Here is a 20,283-nt window from a genome sequence, read left to right as displayed (position 1 = left end):
CTGACCTCGATGCCAGGGAAGGTCATGGAACAAATCATCCTGAGTGCCATCATGCAGCACATACAGGACAACCAAGTGATCAGGCCCAGTCAGCCTGGGTTCATGAAGGCAGGTCCTACTCAACTAACTCGATGTATGACTGTGTGAACAGCTTACTGAAAAGGGGAAAGATAGTGGATGTTGTCTATCTAGACTTTAGTAAAGATTTTGACACTGTTTCCCATAGTATTCTCCTGGAGAAACTGGCAGCTCATAGGTGGGATGGGCATATTCTTTGCTAGGTAAAGAACTGACTCAATGGCCGAGCCCATTGAACAAAGTCAAATCCAGTTGGTGGCTGGTCATGAGTGGTGTTCCCCAGTGCTCAGTGTTGTTTGGGGCCAGTTCTGTTTAATCTCTTCATCAATTATCTGGATGAGGGGAGTGCACTCTCAGTAAGTCTGCAGGAGACACCAAGTTGAGTGAGAGTGTTGATCTGCTAGAGAGTAGGAAGGGTCCACAGCAGGATCTGGACTGGATGGACTGATATGCTGAGGCCAGTTGTATGAGCTACAACAAGGCCAAGTGCTGGGTCCTGCACTTGGGTCACAATCACCCGATGTAGTGCTTCAGGCTCTGGGAAGGGTGTCTGGAAAGCTGCCTGGCAGAAAATGATCTGAGGGTATTGGCTGACAGCTGGCAAGCCAGCAGCATGCCCAGGTGGCCAAAAAGACCAACAGCATCCTGGCTTTCATGAATGGTAGTGTAGCCAGCAGGACTAGGGCAGTGATCATCCCCTTGTGCCCGGCAGTGGTGAGGGTGCACCTCAAATCCTGTGTTCAGTTTGGGACCCCTCACTACAGGAAAGACATTGAGGTGCTGGAGAGAGTACAGAGAAGGGCAACAAAGCTGGTCAAGAGTCTGGAGCACAAGTTTTATGAGGAGCAGCTGAGGGAACTGGGGCTGTTTAGCCTGGAGAAAAAGAGGCTGAGGGGAGACCTTATGGCTGTCTATAACTACCTGAAAGGAGGTTGTAGCATGGAGGGTGTTGGTCTCTTCTCCCAAGTAGCAAGAGACAGGACAAGAGGAAATGGCCTCAAGTTGTGGCAGGGGAGGTTTAGATTGGATATCAGGAAAGATGTCTTAATAGAAAAGGTTGTTAGGCATTAGAACAGGCTGTCCAGGGAAGCAGTTGAGTCACCACCCCAGAGGTGTCTAAAAGACACATAGATGAGATGCTTGGGTACCTGGTTTCGAGATGGATAGTATTAAGTAATGGTTGGACTCAATGGTCTTAAAATTCTTTTTCAAAAAAAAAAAAAAAAAAAGATTTTATGATTCTGTGTTTCCAGTAAATGGAAATAAACCCCAAACTTGTATGGTTTCCTTAAACAGTAAACAGGTACATCCTAGTTGCCACACAGACCACTGAGACAAAGCTCCAGGACACTACAGAACAATTCACTGCAGAACCATCTTGGGCCAGATCAATACAACAGCTTTTATCTATTGTTTCATTACACACTGCTTCATACAGCTGCCACTTCAACAGCACAAAGACAGAAGAACAAAAACAAAAACAAACAAACAAAAAGTTTGGAGGTTGATGGAAGACACCAGTCCACTGAGTCTGCAGTTTTATGCTAAGCACAAAGTACATCGTGCAATGGGATCACACAGAGGTTGAAACTAGTACAACTCTGCTCTCTCCCTTCAGTAAGTCAGCAATTTCAGACCAAGGAAGAAAAAGGCATGTTCCACCTTCTACTCTTATAAAGACAGAATTCTATTCCTTGGGGCACATGGGGGTCCTGGTAAGCAGGCTTCCTCCAAATGCCACATTAATGAATGGGTCTGACCACTTTGATCACATGGAGGGAAACGGTTGCTGTCAGAGGGAACACAACCAGCACCCTTATATTTCACAACCAATCTACATTTCCAACAGTCTCAGTCTCCTGACTTACACCATATAAAGCTGTACTTCTCCCAGGTAACAAGCAACAGGACAAGAGGAAATGGCGCCAGAGTTGCCCCAGGGAATGTTCAGAACAGATATTAGGAAAAATTTCTTCATGGAAAGGGTTGTGCAGCACTGAAACAGGCTGCCCAGGGAAGTGGTTGAGTCACCATCCCTGGGGGTGTTTAAAAGACATATAGATTAGGTTCTCAGGGACATGGGTTAGTGCCAGAGTGAGGTTATGGTTGGAGTCCATGACCCTGAGGGTCTCTTCCAATTTAAGTGGTTCTATGATCCTATGTTTGTAAGACGGATACCAATCCCTTCCTCTGATTTCAGTATCAGAGCTGATGCATTTCAGCAATGCTGAAACTGATGGAAAATAGTCCCACTGAGAGAGTCAATTTTCCTGTAACTGATTTCAAGAGAGAATAGTTGCAGTGCAGCTAAAAACTGCCTTTGACTTTCCAGCTGTCTGCTGCCTCAACCAGAGGTTGAGTTTTTTCTCTACTAGATAGTAATTAGCATGGCCAACTGACTGAGTTAATTTAAAAATAAATTAACATCATCATAAGAGGAAAATATTTTCTAAACTTAAGTTCACTGAAGAGAAACAGAAACAGGAATTAGTTTACTTTTTTCTAGTCCAATTTCTACTTTGACTGTCCAGGCTCTTCTCGGTGACAACCAATGATAGGACAAGGGGTAATTGATACAAACTGGAACACAGGAGGTTCAATTTAAATATGAGAAAAAACTTCTTCTCAGTGAGGGTGACAGAGCCCTGGAACAGGCTGCCCAGGGGGGTCGTGGAGTCTCCTTCTCTGGAGACATTCAAAACCTGCCTGGACACATTCCTGTGTAACCTCATCTGGGTGTTCCTGCTCCAGCAGGGAGGTTGGACTGGATGATCTTTTGAGGTCCCTTCCAAACCCTAACATTCTGTGATTCTGTGATTGTAAGTGGTACAACAGTTTAATCACAGTTTTCCTAAATCAATCAGAAAAACGTCTGTACTAATTCTCTTCTAAGATGGTTAAATCACAAGAAACATCCACAAGAGCAGAACCTGCAGGGCACAGCTTCTTTGGGAGGCCTGTTTCTATAAGGATTGCACCTTGATTGGAGGTAGTAACATGCCAAGAATTTGATAATTGTCTAAGTACAGGGTTCTTGTAGTGTATCATCACCATTTTTATACAAATTAAGTAGGATGCTAAAGTAGTTACAAATCAATTCCAAAGAAAAGAAGTAGGAAACAAGGATGGATTTTAAACAGCCCTCCTTGGTGCAAATGAGTATTCAGTTCTGGATTCAAGATTAAAACATGTATAATTTTTCTTTTCCTTTACTGCTTAAAGCTTCTTCTTCTTTTAAATGTTTAAATATCTTTTTCCTCTCCTTCCTTCTGATCAAGTGAGACATTCATATCCCTGGTACTCGTTTTAGTGACCGCACCAGGTCCTGGAGTAGTCTGTTTCAGGTCTAACCTAACTTTCTAAGGATGCTGTGCCAGAGTTATATCCCAAAAAGAAACACCCAGTGATACTGCTCTGGAGACGTTTGCCATGGTGCACTTTTTTTTGCTGTTCTTGTTTAAACATTACTGCAAATAGTACCGGTGAGTGCTATTGCAAAGGCTCAAGCAAGTACTTGACTACCGAACATTCTCACTTCTCTTCTGTCTGTTCATAGCAGTAACTGAGAACAGAAATGTAAATACCCTTCTGATGCACAGAGAACCGCTCTTACCTCTTCTTTAAAATCTGGTTACTAACTCCTTACACGAGTAGCACAAAAAAAAAAAAAAAAAGGAGGAGAAAATAATAGAATCATAGAATAACTTGAGTTCGAGGGGACCCATAAAGATCATTGAGTCCAACTCCCTGCTCGTCACAGGACTAGGTAAAACTAAACCATATGACTAAGAGCATCATCCGGATGCTCCTTGAACCCTGACAGTCTTGGTGTTGTGACCACTTCCCTGGGTACCCTGTTCCAGTGGCTAAGCACCCTTAGTAAAGGACGTTTTCCTAATGTCCCATCTGAACTTCCCCTGATGCAGCTTCATCCCATTTCCTCCTGCTCTATCGCTGTTCACCAGATATAAGAGATCAGCACCTCCCCCTCCACTGCTTTCCATGAGGAAGGTGTAGGCTGTGATGAGCTCACCCATCAGCTTTCTCTTCTCCAAGATGAACAAAGTGACCTCAAGCACCCTTTGTAAGTCTTGCCCTTCGTCATCTTGGTCACGCTTCTCTGGACACCCTCCCACAGTTTGCTTGATGCACTCCAGGACACGGTTGGCCCTTTGGGCTGCCAGGGTACGCTATTGGCTCATGCTCAACTTGCCATCAACCCAAAGCCCCAGATCTCTTTCTGTGGGGCTGCTCTCCTTCCTCTTGTCCCCCAACTCATACATATAACCAGGATTAGCCTGTCCCAGGTGGATGATCTGGCACTTGCTTTATTAAATTCCATAATGTTGGTGACTGCCCAGCTCTCTGGTCTATCCAGATCTCTCTGTAGGACCTCACTACCCTCAAGGGAGTCCACAGCTCCTCCTAGTTTAGTGCCATCAGCAAACTTACCTTCAGTTCCTGCATCCTGATCGTTTATAAAAACCAACAGCCCTTTTTGTTGTCCTTCACAGTGCTGGCCAGCATGAACTCTAATTAAGATTGAGCCACACAAATTTTCTCTTTACAGCAGCAAACAGCATCTCTGTAGTCCTCCCATGTTGCCTGACACTGTTTTCAACATCCATGCACTTTTCCACGTAACTTCTAGAGGAAGATCTGAGCCCAGCCAGCCTTCTGCCCCACATGCTTGACTTCTGACATTCTGGAATTGTTTGCTTCTGTGCTTTTGAGACAGCTCTTAAGTTTACAGTTCAAGAGTAAAACAAAATTGCTTTAGAAAAATTCTATTGCTAGCAATCTAGGACAACAGAAATAGCAAGGAGCAGACTTGGAGTGTTAGGGGGAAGCCTACTGATGTCTGCACCTCAGCTGGTTGAGGAGTTGCATTTTCCGCATGCTGAAGGACAAAGAGCTAATAAACAAACCTTAAACCATTTTTTATACACAGTATTTCAGCAGGAGGCACTCCACAAGCACTCTCTGGAAAGCTCCTGACAAGCAATGCAGATAAACACCTCACTAAGAGGCTGGGAAGTTTTAAGCAAGTTAAACATATTATTAAGTTGCAAAAGGTCCTGGAGAGAGGCCATACCAGGGCTGGCAGCTGGATCCTGAACCCTGTCCTGAGTTGACCTTTTGACTTAGAAAAACCATCCTCATGTCCATCATTTCTTGCAGGTAAGTAGTGTTCCACAGAAGTAATGTTTACACAAGACAAGTATTATTTAGCATATCCTTATTGCCCTGATCTCACACTGTGTGCTTTCCACAGGAAGGGGTGGGGAGAGGAAGTATTTAAAAAACAACTTTTAAGACATATCTTTTAATATCTACCTGCACCCTAGTACCTCTTGCCCTCCTCCTCTTCAGAGAAGGGAAAACTGACACATGAGTATGACAGATATAAAGTAACAAGCTGCTATAAAAATTCCTTACTATAATTTACTCCTTTTCCTGGGGAGATGCCATTTCATTTGCACCTGCTAATAAATCTAGGGTTTGGTTTAAAACAGTTCCCAGCAGACAAGCGCTCATACGCTAACCAACTGCACCATCTAGCTTTGCTCTGAAGGATCTTCAGAGTCCTATTTTTCATGACGCCTTTGGTTATTTTCCTTCAAGCTCAATGTTTCTTCCAGTATCACCCCTATTCATCTGATGTCTCACCACTGATAATACAAATAACTCAACAGCTTTGACATGTTCAGAGTTCAAGAAACCTTTCACCTAGAAACAACATTGTACTGGCGTTTGTAGGAGTGTAATGAAGCTACTTTATTTACCCTTCCATTCTTCTACTTCATGCACACTGGTGTGACCTTTTAGCTCACAAACATTTTCTATAACTCTTGCATCCACATTTATCAAATGTGTTGATTTGATTCATTACTGCATGGAGCACCACTGTTTAAAGCAACCCTGAGTACACATGAGCTCCACCACTTACTGATTCTGTATCTGGGAAGCTAAAGGCTCCCTTGGGCTCATTTCCAGCAATATTTACTTTTTTTAGGAATGTTACAACAGGGTCCCTCTGATCTCTGACTTCAGTCAAAACTGTCCAGACTTTTAAATGAAAACTGGTACATTCCCACTAAGTTTGAATTCCATCAAAAGCACATTTTCTGCAGTTTTCTGAGCAGTGGGAAACAGAACAGCAGGCTCTGAGTACCTCCCTTGGGTAAATGCACAACAACACAGTTTTAAACTACTTTCTGACCTCATCCAGCTTCAATAGTCTGAAGAGGAATGGAAGCAGAACAGAGCATCTAATCTATACCTCAACATCAGACTGAAGAATAACGCAAATATGACTACTGCAGGTCCTCTGATGTCCAAGCTGGGCCACAGCCCTCCTAATATATTTGCACAGTGCCTCTAAAGACTAGACCCAGAGAAATTCACACATGAAATCTGCATTAGTTCAGTTCAACCTATATAGGCTAAGCAGGAAAATAGGCCACAACACCAGTTCATGAGTCTCTTGGAAGCTTCACAGCTTGTTCGTAAGGTGCCCTGTGGCCCTTCTTTTCTCTTTCCTTTCTCTCCTAGATTGATATTTCTTATCAAGTCCCTAGGCCCATCCTAGAATAAAAGGTATATCCCTCTTTCATATAGAACCTGTGGATATAGCACATTAATTCTCTTACAGTGATGACACCTCATTTAATATGGTTTTACAGCATGTTAAAATTTAGCAGTGGCAAAGCTGCTGAAAGCAGCAGTTACTGAGATGCTGTCCTTGCCACGTTGCAAGACAGACTTCTTCATTACTAACTGCACTTAGACTAATTCAAAAAGCATGAATATGGAAACATTTCCTTAATCTGAACAGAGCCGTGAAAACAATACAAAAAGGTTTGTGCTCTTATTTTGACAAGTACACCATAAGCTAAAAGTCACAGCAAGCTTGTCAGCACATAGAGAGTCAGTACCCTTTTCTGCACAGCTTGCTTTTGAAAATATTATTAAGATGTTTTACAAAAGCAGAGATATTAAATCTATCTTACATGTCACACAATTTCACTCTCAGTTTCTGCCAGAGTCCAGAACATCCTCGGCATCCTTGTGTTTTGTTCCTTAATCTTGTTTGATTGCTGCTAGGCTTCACCAGACATTCTCTAGGGAAAGGAGAAAGTGGTACATTATTTAAGAGCCTTGAGCTCCAACTTCTGGTCACACATCAACAGCACCAGACGCAATATTTGCCCACTCACACAGGCAAAGTTAAAAGATCAGGTTGTGAATTTGAGAGCTGTGCATTATACAACACAAGGCAAAAAAAATATTATAATTTCACAGCCACACAGTATAGAATTAGCTTTAAAACTTGGGGGAGGGGGGGTTTGACATGAATAAAAATACAGTTTCCTTTAATAATTGCCTGATTCGATTACGTGCAATGCTTTTCAGGATTTTCAGGACTCTTAAATTTTTATTCTCAAACATGATGCAAGGTATTCCCTCGGTCCACTTTCTTGAGTACTGATCTGTATTTAAACCCAGGCTTATATTTTACTTAAGGGGATACCCTTTCAACATCTGCCAAAAGAATCATAACAACAAATGAAGCTTTCCTGTAGAGCAACATCTCATACTTTCTTCGCTGTAGGATCTGTTGGAGTATGCAACAAAGACAGCAGCAACGATAAGGCTGAAAGCAACAAAGCATAATCCACAGGGAAGGAAACAGCACAGGTAAGTGTGAGTAGAAAGATGTAGAGCAACACGAGACAAACTTATTGAGATAGTGAAAACCGTGACTGAATACATCTAGAAAGTGGCTTCTCTGGAACACTTCCATTCTATATGTGGAAAACAAACCAACACACAAAAATTGAGTAGCTGCAGAAACCACTCTAATTCACTTTAAAGACAAAGTACCTAGGGGTAACTACAAACAGATCCAGCCACAACCCAGAGAAATTAGCCTGCCAGGTGTTAGCTATGATCTCATTTGACAACAGCCATTTCAAATGGAAGCTTTAAAAAATCCCACAGTAGAAATTTAAGCCACAAGCACTGGAGGAAAAGTGTTTGTAGATGTTGTGATGATGGAGCTGAAATTATACCAGTTCGATATGGAAAAAAAAAATGCAAAAAAGCAAACATTGAAAGACATAGTTGCAACAAATAAGCAATTTTAGGCTACTAAATACCTTTTTAAAAAAGAAAAAAATTTTAAAAACTTTTATTTAGTTCCTAGATAGAGGAACTTAACTATGTCTGTGGCAAAACAGCTTGCCACCTTCACCTTATTTTCAGAAATATGTTCTTGAGAAGGCAGCATACCTCAGTATTTGCTCACAAGCCAGTGGCAAAGCTCTTACCTACTGCCTTGAGGAACATGACTGGAGTTGTCCTGAATCAGCGTTGCTTAGACAAGCTTTGCTCATGCATAAACAAACTCTGCAAGACCTCTGGCTGTCATCCATAACCCTATTTCTCTTACCTTTCTCCTCACTCTTGTGTTTATAGACCAACTGTCCAGCTTGCAAGCACTTTATTTACTCTAAAGCAGAGTAAATCAGCTCCTGGCCAAGAACCTTCAAGCTGGGATTTTCACAGTTGCATAGAAGATGCCCATGGGCCATTTGTTACTGTATTAATAGGTACAAAGATCAGTGAATTGCGTGCTGTTGCTGCCCTGGTATTTCTCAGGTAGGTTCACCTCTTTGCCCTTCATGATGCTTCAGTTCTCCCTTCAGCGGCTGTCAGGCAAATGGGGTGTCTCTATGAACCCCAGTACAAAGTTGCAGCGCTGGAGCTCTCCCACGGACCGATGGTGCTTCTGGTGTCATCACATGCACGGTTACCAAGGTGACTCTCTCTTTGGAGACAAGGGTGACAGAGCGAAGCGAAAACTTCTAGGTCAGGAAACTTAGAATGTGCTTGATGGCTCAAAAGAGCTTTTTCCAAAACATCCAAAGCGGTGTTTTAGAGACACAACACAAAACCAGAGCAGAGAATTCTGCAGAAGGAACTACCAGAAAAATTCATCACTGCCAGTGAAATAAATGTGCAGACGTTCTGCATAGATTTAAATTAAGTAATGTCTGGCCATAAAGACACCATTATTTCCACTGGATGAAACGTAGCAAAATTTGTATGGATGACAAAAGGAGGTCACCTGAGAAAACGAGGTCAGTTTCCTCTGAGTTTCAAGAATGGAATGTTTTATTGTAGACAGTGAGCCAGACTCAAAAATAATTTATGCTGTTTTGTTGAAAGTTACAATTAATAAATGTGTACTACTACGATATTACCAAGAAACAGTTGCACGTTTCAGGTGAAAAAGGGAATGACAGCACACTGAAAAAGGGTTGACAGCACATGTATTTTTATTTGGAAATATTTCCACAAATGACTGAACAGCAAAACAAGATTACTATGCATCACATTGTTCAGTGTTCCTTCACTCAAAATAACCTCTTATAGTAATTTAGTTCAATTATGAAAACACTTAAATCCGCTATAGATATAAAATATACTACGCAATGCTCCTTGCAGACTGTGGCATAGACAAGTTGTAGTATCACTGTTTATGGAAAAAGCTTTTACCTTTGGTTTTACACACCATCTCTCAACTGTTGCCAAATGACAGAAGTCCAAAGGATGAGTAGCAGTAACTACTGGTTGACTCTGTCTTGCAAAGGTCATCTCAGAAGTCACTAAGCACACTGATGCACTATGGCACTGAGAGTACAATCAAAGGGCTCAGAGGTAAGCTGCTTTTTCCTTTAAAAATCATAATTTAAGAACCAGTGTAATTATCTTCTTTCAGATGAACTTCGAATACTGCAGTAGCTTCAAGAAAGTCCTCAAGATCTGTTCTCCAGACACTACTCACCCCTGATAGGTCTTTCCTGAATTCAGATGCTAACAGCAATCCTGAATGCATATCCAGGAAGTTATGTGCAACTTGATGGGAAAATACAGAAACAGGAAAGAAGTCAGAGTGCAACTGAACAACAATTTCTCAACTTATTAGAACTAAAAAGATCACATTACTAACTGTCCATGCCATCAGCATAGACTTATCCTAGTTTTGTCAGCATTAAAAATCACTAAAACAAAGACATGTGAAACAAGCAAAATCATGTGAACTCAGTTTTAAAGTACTTGCTAAAATATCTGCTAAAATGAAACCAACTGTATGGAATCTGATCGCCATGAAAACATTGACAAACCATGGAAGAAGAAGAAAGTAGTTTCAAGTGTACTTAAAAGCATCTCAATACGTAATTAGCTCCTGCACAATCCTATTCACACACACTTGGGGGTTTGAATGGGCACAGCAGAAACTACCTTTTGTGAGAGCCAGCCCCACGTGGGGCCAGGTGCTGTGCTGGCAAGGCCCGTGCCCACTGACTTTAAATAGGCTTTGAGTGGACCAGGATACTTTTAGATTAGTGGGCACGAGTGGGCCACATGGTACAATGTCCACATAGGTCTTCCTCTGCCACAGCAGTTGCTTCTAAAGCATGACTGGTGACAAGCCTCGTAATGCTTAACTCCAAATCTGTGGGACTGGCCCAGGCAATAGCCAGGGGTCCTCATTCAACTTGAGGTACTGCACTGAATACACACTAGTGCTGCCTAGAAGAGGGCATCTACCATTCAAGCTGGAAGCTGGTCACACCCCAGAACCTAAAGTGAGTCTCCACACTTTCCAGTCTGAAACCCAGATAGTGCTTCCTCACCACCCCCACCCCTGTCACATACCTGTAATGTTCTGCCCAGAGGTACAGGTAAGGGGAGAGGTGACTCGGGTTCCCTACATAGGTCCCCTCCTTGCACAGACAGGCTTCTTATAGTCCTCTAGATCACCTGCTTGCATACTCTTTGGTCCTCTGTGCAGGCCTCACTGGGGGGTGATTGCAAAAAACATAAAAGTCCTGACGGGTCTCGGGCCATCTTGAAGGATCTCAGCAGTCTGGGGTCTTCTTCCTTAGCGCCATACTGGGCCTATCAGGAGATGGAGCTATGTGCCCTTTAACACAGCCCCCACCTCCTGTATCAGCCAGCCAGCCTTTGTCTGTGGCTCCTTAGCTTGTCATAAACTGCAATTCACCCTATCACCAATGGTCCCATCTCCCATGGTTGGATGTTACAGAACTGGTTTTGCCATAATGTTTGAGACATTACCCTTTTTGTCTCTGACAGTAATGTATTTTCAATCCAGGTTAAATTATCCACAGTAACAGACGTGTGATAGTGCTCACTTAGCCTGGCTACGTCTGTGCTCATGAAAGAACATGTAGAGGCAGCTGTCACACCTTCAGTAGCATCATACTCTATTTTAACAACTGGTTGGATTAGTAAGGCTTCAGGAAGGGAGGAATTTGACACAGCACTGAATCTGAATCAGATCAAGTATCATCCCTGTCTCTTGGGTCTCTACATAAGGAAATTCCCTTTTGCGCAGCTTCCAGATGATGGTCAAGTTCTTCCCAGACAGATACTGCAAAGTGAGAGACCACGCATTGCTCTAGTTTCTCGCTTTTAACATGGCAGGGGCTGGAGACTTCTCCTCTATTGCAGCCCCAGTGTCCTGCTGGGTGTGGACCAGGTCTTTCCACAGGTAGTTAACTTGGGCTTTGGCTGCATTCAAAGGCTGCTCAGTAGCTCTGAGGCAATGACCTAAGAAATTTAAGTAGGGTAACTCTCCCTTCATGTTTCTGTGTTTCTGATTTTCTCTACTCCAAGTAGAATCTGAGGTCTGCTGGCAGGGCAAGGTCTCAAAACAATGAGCTAAGGCACCCACTACATTGTCAGGGCTGGTCATGATGCAGAGTACAGTACCATATCCCACTTTTGTCAGCAGAGGCAGCTGTGCCAAGTTATAGGTTTGAGATATGGTAACAGACACCAGATCAACAGCTTCAGGGTAAAAGTATTTATCTCTAAATAACAGCACAGGAAAAATTACAGATCAATAGTATAATTAGCTGCATCGTAACAACAGCGAGGCAAGTAATTAATCAAGACTGCGCTAGACCAAGCATCTGACAATGGCCGTCAGGCAGGCAGCAGGGCGTGAAAAGTGACCTGGCCCAGGCAACGACCTTGGGGAATGCATATGCCCTGGCTGGACTGTCCTTTCTACCACAGAGCTGCAGAAGCTTGTTAACAAACATCACACCCCTCCTCTGCGCCCGCTCTGTGCCAGCTTGTCCCTGGTGTACTCGAGGCCCGGGAATCCTGTACCAGGCAGCATGGCCCCACATTCCTGTGTGAACATGGGTCTGGAAATCTTGCATGAGGCAATCCAAGCCTCACAGCCCCATTGTATGCATTGTCTCCAGACACGCCATAGCAGGCAATACCAGCCGTACAAGGAGCCAGTTAGTCTTGCAAAGGCAAACCTGACTGTTTAGGTATGGAAGTCACCGCACAGAATGCAAGAGTGAACACAGAGGGTATTCTGAAACGTGAATACTCTCAGCAGACACACAAAAAACTAAGTAGGGGCTCACAAAAAGCTCTCAGTTTAATCTAAGAATGTCCACCAACATAGTGCTGCCAGTGAGCAGACTGAATTTGTATCAGCTTTATAGTACAGGAAGTCAATGAGTAAGGAGAAGACAAAACAAAAAACCAGTAGTATTGAAGAGAAGCTGCTAAATTAATTTATACTGTGATTAATTTACAAAAGACGTATCATCATTAACCAAATGACATGAGATAAATGCTTTCTGACCACCTGCAAAACTAGGGGATATTTTTCAAGTTTTAGATCCTTCTGCATGACGAGAAGCAGACAGAAGAATAAGTAATACATTGTTCAGAAGCAGAGTGCTTAGTTTACATTTAACTAATAATTAATAGAAGTAAAAAACTAAACAATTATAACATCATCAATTATTCCTTAGTATAGATGTATTGTATATCAAAATCTTCAAAAATTGTAATGCTTATGTAATAACGTGAATACAAGCAACACATGAGCATCCAGTCTTTGGAGCATTTATGCAGGATGATCCCCAGAGCTCCCCAGTGCTGTCAATAAAAGAATGAAGCTTAACACTTTATTTTACTCTGCTGTTGAGTTTATTTTTTTCATTTCAATGTAAACTGTGTATTTAAACTGCTGTGCTCTTTCAAACCCACAAACAACTTGTATGTGGTCCATTGTTTCAAACTCATTTAAAAACATGGCTAAGTTCAACATTATCAACTACATACTATTGTAAAAAACTAATTCAGTTAAACACAGGCTGGTGAACAATGTTATGACATTTGCTTAGAACAGGAAATACTGAAATCAACATTATTCCCTCTTATTTTTCCACTGCTAGCTGCACAGCATCATTAACAACTTCAGGAGCTTGTTGCACCACCGTCTTCCTCATCTTTAAACTGCAGGTACAATGCTGGCTCTAGTGGGTATAGCCGATGTTTCAAAAACCACAGCTAAAAGAAAAAAAATAAATCAACAGGAAAAGAATATTTAGTAACAAGTCTACCTCTTCTTCCACAAGTTATATAGGAAAGACAGTACTGTAATGATACATTGCATATAGATAGCTCTTCCTCCATAATAAAAACAGCAAGTAATGCACACATGAAATAACTACCTCCATCACATTACTTGACATGCTCAATCAGTTGAGTTTTTTCCTGCCAAAGGAATATGGTCCCAAAGCTGTAGCAACTGCTCTCCAACTTGTGGTTCAAGCTCCTGAAAGTGAGCAGGAAATTAGAGAAATTATTCGCACTGCTACTATTGAACACATAGAAACAATTTATAACAGAATCGTTAGATGAAGTTACTGGAGACTACTTTCAGTCTTTCTGAAGAAGCTCATTCCTTTTGCTATTGAGACATACATTAGAATTCCCCGCACAAGAAGATTTTTTCACTAGGGCTCAAGAGGAGATAAAGTCTTCCATAAGCAACTCTGGCCCACAGGTTGTCTGGGGTTTCACAACTAGGTGTCAGTTCCTAAGAAGAGAATTCTGAGTGAACACTCCACCACTATACAAAAGAACATATGTGCCATACTCCGTACTTTCGATATGTCACTTATTAACTAAAAATCGTTATTTTCTGCATCTTCTAAGCTTAATTCAGTCAAGTGCTACATCATGTGTTATGGTCCTTTCTCATTCTTATAGTATGTTCCTTTCCTCATTCTTACAACTGGAGAGGTTTTGGGGAAGTACTGAGAAGATGATACAAAAAGTTTAGCTCTAAAATCTCGTATCAGTGAGCTATTTTGGGCGGGAGAATGCAGAAACTGCCATAGAGAACTCTTGTGCCAATTCTTTTCCAGCTTTTGTAGCTGCATTTAGCTATAACAGACTGGAGAACTGTCCTAAGCTTTATTCTACCTCAAATCTCAGGATTCTCTTCAGTCTTTACAGGAAACTCAAAGCTATAATTTTGAAGAGTCATTTGGGTGCGATGGACTCTCTTGGGGAGCAACTATAAACCACAAAAGTAACAAGTCTCCAGAATGAAAACTACAAATTCCAAAAAGGTTTAGTTTTGGAAACACCCAGCATTAAATCTTTTTTTTCTTCTTCTTCATTTTAAACACATACTAATCAAGAAACTGCATTATCAAAGCGCCTCTGTTACTTCAACAGTAATGCATTAGCAGAATGTAAAATGTGGCTCAATGAACGGTGATTCAGATTAACAGACATATGAGGACAGTTGAGATAAATGTCAAGGATAAACAAGCTAATAAACAATACATGGTTCTACCAAGTAAAAAAGATTTTAGAAGAAAGAATAACATTACCTGGCTATCTCTGCTTATTTGTACTTTCTTATTGTCATTCCAAGGGTTGAGCAAATGGTGTGCAAACTGAAAAGGAATGCTTTCTTTTCGGATCCACTCCACCTTGAATACACCTCCAAAAACAGCACATCCCCAGTCCTGACTTTTCTCGGACCCTATCTCTGAAGCCATTCTAGCAAAACCCTGGAGCAAAAATTGAAATACGAAAGGAAAGACTGAGTGCATCTGCTTAGGTTGGAATTCAATAAAAGACAAGACTTCATAAGCAACTTTCAAATTAGTCTCAAAATTATTCACACTCCCTCATGAAGCTGAATCTTCAAAAATGTTTACATCTGGAAAGTTAAAAGTAGTATCATTTGTTTTTCCACTTGAAGTACATCTTCTAGAGTTTGAACACACAGAACATCTCTCAATCCCTCACAGAGGGACAAAAGGGGCTTTTAAGCTTTGTAACAGAGGTTCAAAAGGTGTTGTAAACACATTTGAAGCATAAACAATCAAGATTAATGTTCCACTACATAATAATCCATTAGCTATTCCTTGTTAGTTGTAGATATTTTTTGCAGAAATCACACAGTATCACAGTATGTTTGGGACTGGAAGGGACCTCAAAAGATCATCTAGTCCAATCCCCCTGCTGGAGCAGGAACGCCTAGGTGAGGTCACACAGGAACATGTCCAGGCGGGTTTTGAATGTCTCCAGAGTAGGAGACTCCACAACCCCCCGGGGCAGCCTGCTCCAGTGCTCCGTCACCCTCACTGAGAAGAAGTTTCTTCTCAAATATAAGTGGAAGCTCTTGTGTTCCAGCTTGATCCCACTACCCCTTGTCCTATCGTTGTTTACCACCAAGAAGAGCCTGGCTCCATCCTCGTGGCACTCACCCTCTATATATTTATAAACATTAATAAGGTCACCCCTCAGCCTCCTCTTCTCCAAACTAAAGATACCCAGCTCCCTCAGCCTTTCTTCATAAGGGAGATGCTCCACTCCCTTGATCATCCTTGTTGCCCTACACTGGACTCTCTCCAGGAGTTCCCTGTCCTTCTTGAACTGAGGGGCCCAGAACTGGACACAATATTTTAGATGGGGTCTCACCAGGGCGGAGTAGATGGGAAGGAGGACCTCTCTCCACCTACTAACCAACCCCCTTGTAATGCACCCGAGGATGCCATTGGCTTTCCTGGCCACAAGGGCACAGTGCTGGCTCATGGTCATCCTGTTGTCCACCAGGACCCCCAGGTCCCTTTCCCCTACACTGCTCTCTAATATGTAATTTCCCAGCCTATACTGGAACCTGGGGTTGTTCCTGCCCAGATGCAGGACTCTACACGTTCCCTTGTTAAATTTCATCAGGTTATTCCCCGCCCAACTCTCCAGCCTGTCCAGGTCCCGCTGGATGGCAGCACAGCCTTCTGCCGTGTCAGTCACTCCTCCCAGCTTCATGTCATCAGAAAACTTGCTGATAGGACACTCAATTCCCTTGTATAAATTGTTAATGAATATATTGAATAATATTGGCCCCAGTACTGACCCCTGAGGCACTCCACTAGATACTGGCCTCCAACTAGACTCCGCACCATTGACTACCACTCTCTGGCTTCTCTCCTTAAGCCAGTTTGCAACCCACCTCACTACTCTATTGTCCAGACCGCACCTCCTCAACTTAGCTGTGAGGATGCTGTGGGAGACCCTGTCAAAGGCTTTACTGAAGTCAAGGTAGACCACATCCACCGCTCTGCCATCATCCATCCACCTTGTTACATTTTCATAAAAGGCTATGAGGTTGGTCAAGCATGATCTACCCTTGGTAAAGCCATCCTGACTGCCCCTAATAACCCTCTTATCCTTGATATGTCTTGCGATGGCACCAAGGACAAGTTGTTCCATTACTTTCCCAGGGACAGAGGTGAGGCTGACCGGTCTATAATTACCCGGGTCCTCCTTCTTGCCCTTTTTGAAGACTGGAGTGACATTTGCTTTCCTCCAATTCTCAGGCACCTCTCCCATTTCACAAGACTTGGCAAAGATGACGGAGAATGGTCCAGCAATGACTTCAGCCAGCTCCCTCAGCACCCGCGGATGCATCCCATCTGGACCCATGGATTTATGGATGTCCAGAATATTTACTTGCTCCCTAACCCAGTCCTCATCGACTAAAGCAAACTCCTCCATTGACCTGGCTTCATCTGGGGTCTCAGGGGTACAGGGCTCCCCAGGACAGCCTTCCTTCCCATGTTAACAAACTTTCACACAAAATCAAGAGACTGTAGCTGTTCTTCAAAGAAAGAAGTCTAAGTTGCTCTTCTTTCGTTCTTCAATGAAGCAGGAAGAAGTTTCAAGACAACAAGTATTCAGAAAGAAAACGAAAGAAACCCCAAATCCAAGATTGCTTCTGACTAATGTAAAGACATTCCTACTTGCTCACACACCAAACAAAACCAAACCAGACACCACACACCCAACTTATCAGCTATCCAGCCAAATTTATGCCAGATGTGACTTAAGAGTTCAAGAGATGCTGGGCACTACTTAAGTTACCAGCATGCACTACTCTAGTAGGACAAGCAGTCCTAGACAGCTCAAGACACACTTAATGGATTTTGATAAATTTCAAGAGAGGAAAAATAGAAGTAGAAAGAGACAATTGGTACAAGAGAATATTAACAGGAATGTAAATCTCACATTCCTATGAATGCTTGGTGCACTGATAAAACTGGAAGGGCAAGGCAACATCAACCACCTACACTGCTGACTTCAGCAGGTCCTCCCCTCATGGCTTCCTCCTCTAAGAGCACCAACACAACAGCCCGTTCTCATGGCACACTGAAAATTACTTTCCAATATTACATCTGCATTTGCCAAATCACTATATGTACATCTCACTGCAATCCTTCAGTGGTATCACCAAGACTATTGGGGCTAGTTAATCAGATTTTAAGTTACCTGACTTCTATTAATAGTTTATACAAAAGAGGTAAGTGGAACTTTCTTTACTGGGAACAACCAAGTTTAGCTCTCTCTACAACACAGCTAACCCGCAACGCTGCACTACCAGATCAAGTCTTTAACTTCAAACTGGCTACCAATTTGTCAACAAATTTTTGACAAATGCCTTGCTAAACTTGAAGTCAAAACACAGCTCTAGAAGAATTGTGGCCATGACCTCCCACCTTCCTGACTTCTAGAAACTACAGTTCAGGCAAAACAGATTTTATTACAATTTGTAATAACATTATCTGTGAGCTTCCCAGCTTCAGAAAGCCATTACTAGATTATAACTGCTTGTTCACTTATAATATTCATTTTGGCATGCAGAGAATAGAGTAGCAACCCACTGCTTTGTTTGGATTGGTTTGTTTGCTTTGTTGCTGTTTTAAATAATCAACATAGGGTAAAAACATTATTCTGACTCAAGATGTCTGGAGGCAATTCAGTCTTAGCCTTTGAGTGACAAACTGAGTTAGCTAAAACAGTGCACTTCAGAGAAGAACAAAACACACTTTTCCTCAGCAATCAGACACATTTGCTTGCTACTCTACTGATTAGAAGGTCAGAAGACACAAGCAAAAACCTCCATCCTACACAGTCATTTGTTGCACTGCCCTAAACCACCAACCAAAGCTAATATTTAGTATTAACTACAGACTCACCTGAAAGTGTCCAGACCCTTGAACAGAAAATATCAAGTAAACCATGCTGCTCTCCCAAAAGGCTCTATTTAGCTTTCGTTCATTATTTGGCGTTGTAGACCATATACCCTTCTGCTGAGAAATATCAATATTTTGCAAGTTGCTGCTTTTCATTATGAAGTACCGAACCGGCACATTTGGTCTTGGTGAAGGAGATTTGGAACCCTGGAAAAATTAAACGAAATTAAGCTACAATAAAATAAGCCAGGCTTTAGTTCTAAAGTTTTACACACATGAACACAGAAATCCCTTGACTGTGCTCCTACCTTCCTCCCCCAGATTCTACAAGAAACACATAATCTAGCAGCAGGTTCTGTCTGAATTGTTTTTTAAAATGTATTGCACATCTATTTTATATTTTTTAAGCACTTTTCGAAATCATAATTCATTCATGAGGGGAAGCAAACAAATATAGCAGAACTGGCCTAAGCAGTCTAGTGATTAATCACAATTCTTTAAGTCTGACACACCTTCAGGTGACACAAAATTAATCATTCTAGACTATAGCCTGAAGCACACTACTCCTATTTCCACCTTGAGGCAACATAAGCTTTCTCCCTTTGACACTGGCTGAATTAAAAAACTGAAAGGCTTAAGAAGAATTACTAAATCCTGCAAGGAGTCCATGTCTAGAGGAACAATGGGTTGTTTTCCCCTCAGTGATCTGTTTCATATTACAGTGGGTTACTATTCAAGTACAGAGGCAGAATTATGCCAATAACCTCACTAAAAATGTGTGCTTTGTTAAAATAACTGCCAGAAAAAAGCAAGCAGTCATAACAGCGCAGACAGCACAAAACTTAAACACAATCACCAACAATGTATGCTATTACCGAAATAGAGGGAGAATCAAAAACACAGAAGTGCATGAACTGTGTATTAATTTAGAAAAAAACCCAATACACCTTCACTACTTATTCTATCAAGTTTAAAAACAACTGATTTTTTTACTTCAGATGGCCTTACCTCAGTAGTCTGCAAAGAAAAATAGTTTTAATGTATTAAACTAGCACAAGGATACTTAGTCTAGATTTTAAGTTCCAGAAAAAAATAAGTATTATGCAGCTCTTAAAAATGAAAATTTAAATTATGTTCTTAATTTATCAATATAATACCTGATAATTCTTGAAAGATATCAGCAAATTTACTTCTGAAATTCTACTCATTTCAAAGAGTGGGATAATTTAAGATAAGTTTACCTTCCCAGATATTGGAGAAGAAGGACTAGCGCAGGGGCTAGGATAGCTACTGCTGTCTGTAGACTTCACTGATGATTGATCTGACCTGTCATCTGAAGTTCGTTTGGAGTGCAAATTTTTTTTTTCTTTGTGCTTCTTTGGCTGGTGAAGCGCAGGTGGTGTTGATTTCATTAAAACTCTAAAAAGTAAAGGTAGATACAAGACGTACCAGGATTTTCATAAGTGCACACAGGACAACTTATATCTACATATCGGCCTATTGCACGACTACATATATTACAGTTATTCCATAATACATTAAACACTAACTAAAAAAATACTGATTGTGCATTGGTTTTGAATGATAAGTTTAAACTTCTTCTGCTACTTCTTCCCAGAGATGACAATTCATATTCCTGACTGCTCTCACAAACAGCAGGCACACATATGAAATACTTGGCAATGACACCACAACTTCAATGCAGCATAGGACAATATTGGTTCTTTCAACTGGGTTTCTACAATTTCTTCTTTTTTATTACCAGAAGAAATTCAAGCCATGCTGCTACAGCTAAATA

The 20,283-nt window shown here is 41.7% G+C and overlaps 1 protein-coding gene across 2 annotated transcripts in view; it reads right to left on the bottom strand.

The window, feature by feature from the left end:
- Window positions 1–12,556: 12,556 nt before the first annotated feature.
- Window positions 12,557–20,283, bottom strand: part of YTHDC2 (YTH N6-methyladenosine RNA binding protein C2) — a 34,254-nt gene continuing 26,527 nt past the window's right edge. For both annotated transcript variants that reach the window (XM_071801876.1, XM_071801877.1), the window contains 5 exons: window positions 19,727–19,904; window positions 18,489–18,692; window positions 14,835–15,017; window positions 13,662–13,765; window positions 12,557–13,497 (listed from right to left, as the gene is read on the bottom strand). In XM_071801876.1, coding sequence (XP_071657977.1) covers window positions 13,685–13,765; window positions 14,835–15,017; window positions 18,489–18,692; window positions 19,727–19,904 — 646 coding nt within the window. In that variant the 3' untranslated portion in view covers window positions 12,557–13,497; window positions 13,662–13,684. The remainder of the gene's footprint in view (window positions 13,498–13,661; window positions 13,766–14,834; window positions 15,018–18,488; window positions 18,693–19,726; window positions 19,905–20,283) is intronic.

Source organism: Patagioenas fasciata, chromosome Z (genome assembly GCF_037038585.1).
Source record: "Patagioenas fasciata isolate bPatFas1 chromosome Z, bPatFas1.hap1, whole genome shotgun sequence".
NCBI lineage: Eukaryota > Metazoa > Chordata > Aves > Columbiformes > Columbidae > Patagioenas > Patagioenas fasciata.
Note: the sequence above shows the minus strand (reverse complement) of the source record. Positions and strands in the feature narration are given on the sequence as shown.